Source organism: Salminus brasiliensis, chromosome 12, assembly GCF_030463535.1.
Source record: "Salminus brasiliensis chromosome 12, fSalBra1.hap2, whole genome shotgun sequence".
Lineage (NCBI taxonomy): Eukaryota > Metazoa > Chordata > Actinopteri > Characiformes > Bryconidae > Salminus > Salminus brasiliensis.
The window spans coordinates 22,967,554-22,976,991 of NC_132889.1; the positions used below are offsets into that span (position 1 = coordinate 22,967,554).

The window sequence follows — 9,438 nt, forward strand, 5'->3', positions numbered from 1 at the left end:
TGCGACATCTACTGCGCTGACTGCGACATCTACTGCAGTGGCTAACATCTGCGCAGACTGTGACATCTACTGCACTGACTGCGACATCTACTGCAGTGGCTAACATCTGCGCTGACTGCGACATCTACTGCAGTGGCTAACATCTGCGCTGACTGCAACCTCTACTGCGCTGACTGCGACCTCTACTGCGCTGACTGCGACCTCTACTGCAGTGGCTAACATCTGCGCTGACTGCAACCTCTACTACGCTGACTGCGACATCTACTGCAGTGGCTAACATCTGCGCTGACTGCGACATCTACTGCGCTGACTGCGACATCTACTGCAGTGGCTAACATCTGCGCAGACTGTGACATCTACTGCACTGACTGTGACATCTACTGCGCTGACTGTGACATCTACTGCGCTGACTGCGACATCTACTGTAGTGGCTAACATCTGCACTGGCTGTGACATCTACTGCGCTGACTGTGACATGTACTGCACCCTCTACTGCGCTGACTGTGACATGTACTGCACTGACTGTGACATCTACTGCACTGACTGTGACATCTACTGCACTGACTGTGACATCTACTGCACTGACTGTGACATGTACTGTAGTGGCTAACATCTGCACTGGCTGTGACATCTACTGCGCTGGCTAACATCTACCGCGCTAGCTAACATCTACCGCACTGTGACACCTACTCTACTGACATTTACTCTACTGACGTACACCTACTCTACTGTGTCTAACTGACTGGTTGCAGAGTTGCTGTGACAATGAGAAATAAACAACTAACATTTGTGTTAGTTGTTAGTACAGACTGAGATTTTCCCCAGGAAAACTAAATCTGTGCTTATGAGCCAAAAAGACAGAGGTGAAACCAGAAAAGATTTCCTGGCCTGTTTGTTCAAATGAAATAGTCTTTCCACCCACTTTCCAAGTCTGCAACGTAGGGAAAAGATGTGAGAGGCGATAGGAGCAGAGTTAAGTTGAACAAAGCAAAACATTCAGAGATGATGCAATTTCACTGTGTGAGAAGCGGTTTTGAGATGACCCATGGCCTTCTTTGGAAAGTGAAGATCAACGAGTTAACATGTAAAAACAGTTTTGTGCAAAAGTATCGGGCAATGTGAGAAACAAAAATGTCAAACTATCAGCATTGGTTTGTGAAATAATCAACACAAACGATACTTTGTGGTTTTGTGTGTGACTGTATAATAGGGCAGGCAAAAAAATCTATGCACCCCAGTCAAGTTAAGTGGGAAGTTTAGTACAATTTTACAGTGGAAAAATGGAAAGACACACAGTGGAAATATTTAGCCACCCCAAATAACAACTTTTGACCTTAAATAGCTTATTAGAGCTATGTCTTGTTTACAATCATACTTGGGAAAGGCCAGGTGATCAAAAATAGAAATGCAGTTAAACAACCGGGTGTAGCAGATTCTAGAGTGGTGGTGCACTGTTCTACTGAACAGCGACACACGCAAATCCGACCTTCATGGAGGAGGCATCAAAAGTGGTGTCCTAACCACAGTAGGGTGTGAGTAGTTCGTGCGATAGCAAATTCCGCAGGTGACATGACTCCATTAAAAATAGCTCATTTCAAAGAACAGGAGTTGTTCCTAATGTACATTATACAGACAAAAGTATTGGGACAGCTGCTTGTTCATGATTACTTCTGAAATCAATCAGGTACTTCATCCTGTTGATCCTGCTTTGGCTGGAGTGACCGTCTCTACTGTCCAGGGAAGGCCTTTTACTAGATTTTGGAGCAATGCTCTGAGGATTTGATTGTATTTAGCAACAAGAGCGTTAGTGAGGTCAGGATGTTGGATGATCACCACCATCATTCCAGAGAACACAGTTTCACTGCTCCACAGCTCAATGCTGGGTGGCTTTATACCCCTGTAGCCCAATAGGCTCATAGTTATCTGCTCCTGGGAGCTCTATTTTATTGGCAATATTTCTCTACAGGGACTAGACAAGCTATTCCAGCAATGGGTACAACTTAAAGTAGCTGAATGCATTCATTAGAAGGGGTGTCCACAAACATTTGGACACAGATTTAAACACATCTGCCAATAATACCAATAGACACTAACTCTAGCTAACCTAACTACTCAATAGACTGCTCTAAATGCTGAGAGTGATAACGATCCACTCCTTCTAGATTTTATTTTGGTGACTGCACTGTTCCAGTGCCCTGTGTCATGACTGAAACTTAATGAGCTTAAAAGTATGTTGTTACCTGGTTGAATAAATTCACAATTGAATGGTCCAGACCATAAAGAATAGAAATTGCCACAGTATAGCAACAAGTATAAGTAAAATAAAGCATGACGGTACCAAGCTCAAATGAACAGCTTCATTTCTGAGCAATAAGATGATTAAAGATGATGATAAGACAGTACTTTTACACTTTTACTTGAGAAAAAAGTATCTGTACAAGTATTTTTAAACTCTAGTATCTTCACTGCTACCTGAGTAATGAGTGTGAATACTTTTGACACCTTTGCTGGGAGAGTATCTGAATAGTAGTTTTTAAGAAGCTGTTGCTACTGATGCATTTAGTCTGTGACCACATGTATTGTGATAAATATTGTGTACTGTGAACATATTTTTGAATATAGTGATATTGCATTTTACCATATCACCCAGCCCTACTTTTACCATGTTTAAAAAAAAAATCAAATAAAATAAATAAATAAAAACACACACACACGCAACAAAAAAAACACAAAATGTGACTATATGTGTACATATTTTTGCAGTCATTTAAGAAGCAATTTTCAAGCCTTTGCTTGATCAACTGATGGAACCTTTTTTGCTTGGGTTAGAAGACATCCAGTACAAGATTTAAAAGAAGAAGACTGCTGACTGTTAAAGACACACGTTAAAGACATTCTAGCATGGCTATAAACTTTCTCACTTAGCACAGAACACACTGAGATGGGAAAAATACCAATGTACTCACCCATTTTACCAAATGTACTTGGTAAATGCTGGAAATATGAAATACACAAGAGGAACACAGTGTTTGTGTGCTGCAGGGCAAGGAGGTGTTTTGCTGCTTGTGTCGGAGAGACACAGTTTTAGAGCCTCAGCGACTGCCTTAAAACCCACAGCTTCCTCTCAAGACTGGTTGATGTGGAGGACAACACATTGCACATTAGTTTCCAGAGAACACAGTTCTCTAGAGAGAGCCTACCTTTTAAATCATAATGAGCATCATTACTGTTTATTGCTTTCATTTAACATATATTACTGGTCAAAAGTTTTAGAACACCACCATTTTTTCCAGTTCTTTTTGACATTTAAGCACTTCAAGTCCTGTTAATAGCCTGAAACGGTACCTCAATTGGTACAAGGGTAAGCAGGAAACTGCCAGGGCTTTAGAGGGGAAAAAAGTGAGTTATTTGTGACAATGTCGGTGAGCAAAACAAAACGACACACAGAGCAGCAGTTAAAAGACTGTGTTAGTTAATGTGTCAGAGGGCGATACGAGCAACAAATAGGGAAAATAAATATGTTTTTTTTTAGATTTTAAGTTAAGTTAAGTTATGATTTCTTCACTTATTTCCACACATAAAATCAACAAAATGTGCCATGTGACCAGAGTTGGGTTTTTTTTTTATTTTTTTTTTTTAGAATTTGTGAAAAACTGGAAACATTTCTCAGCTCATAAGATTTAAATCAGAATCAGTATTTAAACACATTTAAACATTTGTATAAGTTTAAATAATGAAGACATGCATGTCGGACTAAGCTGAATCGCTGTTAGAGGGTTTGACTGATCCTGCTGTTTTAGGAATCAGCTGATCAGCCAATAAACCAGGATACATCAGCAACATACAAGAGATCCCAATGGGCGCATCATCTATCCACCCAGAGAGAGTACAGGCCAATTGTGCTCTCTCTGGCTCCGGCTGCTGATGGCGAAGTAGCTTGGCCCAGGATTCAAACGTATGATCCTTAGGCCATAGTCTCAGTGTCTGAGTATGCAGAGTTACTCAGAGCCTGACAGAACTGACTTTTTACACTTGTTTGTCATTTGCCAAGACTGATTACATTCAAGAACCGACATCCAGCTCAATTACAAGCCCTTCCGGAGGTAAAATGTTTATGTTGCAGCACAAAAAAACAGGAAAGGAATAGACGTACTCCAGAACCTGGGATTGTAACTTATGGTTTATAGATAATTTGATGGTTCCATGGAGCTGTCCCATGAGAAAGAGCCTGTAATGTTTTCTAAACGAGCTTCTGAACTCTAGTGGTACATGCTGTAAATGTTTGGTACCAAGTAATAAGTGTATTGACTATATCTTTGGATTTTTTTTAAGGAAACATTAACACCTGAACAGAAAACGGTATTTAATAGGAATTCATTAATTTTGCTTGCATTGATTTGAGGCCTTTGTTTAGTAAGAAACAGGGTTGTGCTTGAACCAAGCCAAGTTAAATTTAAAGCAGATTATTCTTTAGTCTTGTCTGAGTTATTTTGTATGTTTGCTGCCATCTAGTGATCTGCTAATACTTTCACCCAGCAGTTAGTTGTTTCCTTTTGGGTTGCTTCAAGAGTTTGTAGTACACAAAAAGAGGAAATGAGAGATGAAGACTGTGCTCTAAAGCATGATTTGCATGATTTGTAGCCTGAATGCTCATGACCATGTGGCTTCCCTGTTTTGGATGACTTTTGGATATATTATTATGGTTGTATAGGGGATATCTAGAACAGAGATTCTGCTATTCGGACACACAGTGGAAGTTTGTTCCAGCATGCCAGGACAATAAAAAGCCTGAATGCTTGTCTTCCGTGGATCTTAAGGGATGGCGAGCTAAGCCATACTTGAAGCTCGAAGGGCTCTTGGTACTGATAAGCTTTTGACCACTGCCATCAAGTACGGAGGGGCTGGCTGGTCCATTCATGGCTTTGTAGGCCAGCGTCAGGGTTTGGAATCTGATGCGGGAAGCAGCTACAGGAAGCCAGTGAAGAGAACGCAGCACAGGAGTTACATGGCTGAACATAGAAGAGACAGTGTCTCACATAAAACACTCAATAATCAGATTTCTTGCTAAATGTACATCATGCACCTTTACCATTGCTCAGCAAGTTGCCTGTAATTTAACTCAAAGAACACTTTACCAACTGTTAAGCATGGTGGTGGTAGCATCATGCTCTGGGGCTGTTTTGCTCTGCCAATTCTCCCAAGAAGCGTGGCAACTTGAATTCGGCAATAAGCTTGTTGTTGGTTACCAAAATCATCTAGTGAAACTTGCTTAGGGAGATTTAACCAAATAATAGGTGTGCTGTGAGGATTGCTGTGAGAATTGCTGTGAACATGGACATATAGTGTGACGCACGACGGTGGGGTTCTCTGATTCAGCCAGAGGGTGAATGGCACATTTAGATGGCTCCAAGATAGTGGAGATGGTCTGAAGGACTGGCAGCAGCATTTGGTTCTACTCCAAAAGCAAAACATCATGTGTGACAAATCAGTCATCTTTCCAATCAGAACTTTATCATTTTTCAGAGAGAATGGCAATATCAACAGATCAAATGCTCAATATTGCTCACAATGTGCTATTAAAATGGCATGTCTGCTTTATGCTGCAGAGTAAGCTTGTTTTGGGTACACATGTGGGGGAAGGACTTGAAAAGGCTGCCATTGCTAATGTAAAACAGCTGCACAAGCACTTAGTGGCAGAAAATAGAACCAAACTACAGTTCTGGCAACATGAATGAAACAGAGCCCAGATTTACTTCCAAAGACTCTATTGGTCTATTCAACCCTTTAATTACACATCTCTCACTTTACTGCTCCCCTGTGATTTAGACTGCTGTATATAGGCCAGGCACTCCCAATGCCATCTTAGTATGACTATGCATACAGTCAAACTGGGAAGGGTAAAAACACAGAGGCAGAAAACTGCAGTTGGCTACCAGAGACAAACCTAAAAACTTGTACTTGTTTCTACACTATGACATTTTTCCTGGCCTGGGAACCATCAAAATATTAAGTTATTTAACCAGTAAATATCACTTTTTCAAGCACTGCTTTTACCAGAATTAAACATATAAAATGGTATCATTATATAATTATCAGAATTTATAGGCACCTATCAGGTGAGTAGACAAATAGGTATCGCTACATCTCTATATATAAATATAGTTTTTTTTCCCCTCATCACACCTTAAAATGGTACTTTTTTAAAGTCTAATGCTTACAGATTGTGGCGGTCATAATTTTATAAACTTTCAGTTCATTTAAATAAAAACTGATGACTATACTTTTATGGCCATTTCTGTTTATGGAAATATGTTCATTTTAATGGTGTAAGTTTAACATATAATAATAAATAATAAACACAATTGGCTTAATTCAACAGATCATAGCAACGAGTAAATACATAATGGTGAACTGGTTTCCTGATTGTTTTTAAGTGCTCACTCAAATACAATGTTTCCCCTCCCCTGTGTATCTCCACATTTGCCATATTTAATTTATTTTTACATCATTTGAGCAGCTGCCCTTATATTGTGTCAAAAATCCCATCCAATATTTGTGGAATAAGCTGGGGATGAGATTAGGATGGTGATCATCAAACACCCTGACCTCACTGACACTCTTACAACTGAATACAATCAAATCCTCACAGTAATGCCCTTCCCTAGAAAATAGGAATCTCAGGAGCAGGTAACCATGAACCTATTGGCACCATACCTAATAATAATGTGGACAAGAGACATGTGGTGAGACATGAGCTGTGGAGCAGTGGAACTGTGCTCTCTGGAATGATGGTGCTCCATCCAGGACATTTGGGATGAGTTGGGGATGAGGTAGTGTGGTGATCATCCAACACCATGACCTCACTAATGCTCTTCTTGCTGAATACGATCAAATCCTCACAGCAGTGCTCCAACATCTAGTTAAAGGCCTTCCCTGGACAGTAGAGACAGTTACTCCAACAAAAGCAGAATAAATTCTTATTTAATACCCTTCATTTCAGAACGAGCGGGTGTCCCAATACTTTTATCAATTTTTATAGTGCTTATATATGAAAACATCAGCCTCATTGGCTGTTAACGTACCCTTACATTTGAACTGTTGTTGTTTTAACAGTTCACTGCTCTGTTAATATTGAATGGAGAGCGATAGACATTGCTGATGGCTGCTCAGGGACAAAGACCTATTAACCACCCGACGTCTTGATCACAGCTTTAAAAACCTGCTGGACTGTGGTATTCAACACTTTGTCCCACATTTGCACCAATTATTAGTTTGAACTTGAGGTGTGGACTTAACTTCTGGATGACTAGCCGTCGAGGCTTACTGACAAACATACAGCACATGACAGACAAACATGGGAGCAAATCAGGGAACGAAACTGACTGAGGAAGCAAATGGCAAATCTTGCCATAAGCCCTTAGTTCAGCTGTTTTTGTGGTCCATGAAATAAACTGAACCATAGTCACCCATGCCGATACGATCTGGATTCATTTAGAGGCACTTCTTCCTTTATGCTGTAAAGTCTGTAAAAAATTAACTGTGGACGTCATGTCCCGAATGTGTTACTATATTAAGATAAAATAATCATCATGTTCCAGTTTTCTTGGAGCAGGAAGATGAAACTAGGAAGGAAAACCTACATGAAACACAAACCGTCAAAGGCTTCATTTGAAACCGCCCTTATGAAGCAATCGTTTCAGACAGTTTTAATCCTTTTATCATAAACCTTATATTTACTGACTGTGTGTAGAACTTCAATCCTGTCCTGCAGACTGAACATTTACTAGAACGAAAGGCTGATTACTCGAAGATTCTGGCAAACTGACCAGGCTTTTGGAAGGGGGTTATTTTGTTTGCTCTAGGACTTGTGCACTAGAGATCCGAGATTCAACTCAGACTCACATGCTGTGACTTGAACATCTCCAGCTCCTGCTTAAAGTATTTAGCCTCTTAGCACACACACTTTTTTTACACACCATTTTCCATTTTACACACTTCCTAAATTGTGCAACGGCAGAGGTTTCAGAAGACTCTCTGAGTCATTAGTTTGATCTGGGTGGTAAGAAGCAGAAGAAAAAGAACTAAAAATCATCAAATGAAAGAAGAGACGATGACTGATGATGATGATCACAATATGATAAGGTATCCATAATCCATAATAAATCACGTGATCATGATGGAAACACCTTGCTTGATTGAAACTCGCTGCTTGCCCTGTGGTCATGTTGTTGCTGTCCAGAAGTAAGAGTTATTTCTCTTCATGGAGTCCAAATGGTGCTTATGTTTAATCTGTGTCCCCAAAAAATCCCAGAAAGTATAGCTACAGTAATAATAATAATAATAATAATAATAATAATAATAATAATAATAATAATTAGAAGCTAATATGCTCTGGAAGACAGACAGTGCTCTTCTGCTTGACTAATGATTCTCTGTGGACTGAAGAACCGAAGCAGAAAGAGTCAAAAGAGTCAATTCAAGCGTTCAAGCCAAGATAGCGATAATAAAGCCAAGGACATCTCCTGTGGCAAATACTTGCTACAAACTGCATTCAACATGAGCCTCTGTTTGCTGCTAGATGGACTCTCCTACAGCCCAAGTAGCAGTCTTTTAGACTAGGAGGGAGAAAATACACAGGGGGAGAAAATACACCACGCAAAAAAAAGGGAAGGGCACAACGGGTTTAAAAATAACAGCCCTCACTTTTTCACAGTGGCTGGCTCCAATACGACGAGACTGTTAAAAGCTCTGAACACTTTCTGAAGAAAACTAGCCCAACCCAAGATAACAGGATACTACAGCAACGCTAGCTGCAGCTAACTACATCTTTCACTCCACAGAGGGAAGCCAAGACGTTTCGAGGTAGCAAGATTTAAGCGGCCGTGGCCTTTTGCTGCCTGGGTGTGGGTGTGGAGCCGAGCCGAGCCGAGCCGAGCCGAGCCGAGCAGAGCCGGCGATATTTACATATTTATAACTGAACCAACTCAGACGGTGTCCCGAATCGATCTGCCACACACTCCAATACATGTCGTCTCGTCTTAGGTCTTTAGAGATGTGGAAATTTTTTTTTTTTTTTTTAAATCTCTAGCAAGATCGTCTTGGTTTAAAATGTACACTAAAGGAAACGCACCAAAGTAATGGGTGCTCGGCGTTAACATCAGCTCAGTGAGTTAGATAGTTAACGTCAATTAGAGTAACGGTATCTAACACACAGCCAGAAAGTAAACAGTGCCTCCGTGCCAGAACATAATACACAGCCTTTGGTCAAACAGGCTAACTCACCATATTTCGGTCCTTCGTCCTCGATATTCATTTGAAAGCAAGTTCTCAAAACTGGACACGGCAACTGTCGAAGTCCGTTGGGCGCTGAAGATTTGTGAAAGTACTCAAAACGGTAGCTCGACGGCACCCGCCTACTAGTCTGTGTATCTGGCTCGA

General features: G+C 40.6%; 1 protein-coding gene across 2 annotated transcripts in view; it reads right to left on the reverse strand.

Moving 5' to 3' along the window:
- Positions 1-9,422, reverse strand: part of LOC140573523 (choline transporter-like protein 2) — a 46,294-nt gene extending 36,872 nt beyond the window's left edge. Inside the window, exon 1 of one of the 2 annotated variants that reach the window (XM_072692925.1) lies at positions 9,283-9,422. In XM_072692925.1, the coding sequence (XP_072549026.1) occupies positions 9,283-9,313 (31 nt within the window). In that variant the 5' untranslated portion in view covers positions 9,314-9,422. Of the gene's footprint in view, positions 1-2,966; positions 3,045-9,282 lie in introns of those variants that run through there. The other variant, XM_072692926.1, reaches the window with a different exon arrangement.
- Between the last annotated feature and the right edge of the window lie 16 nt (positions 9,423-9,438).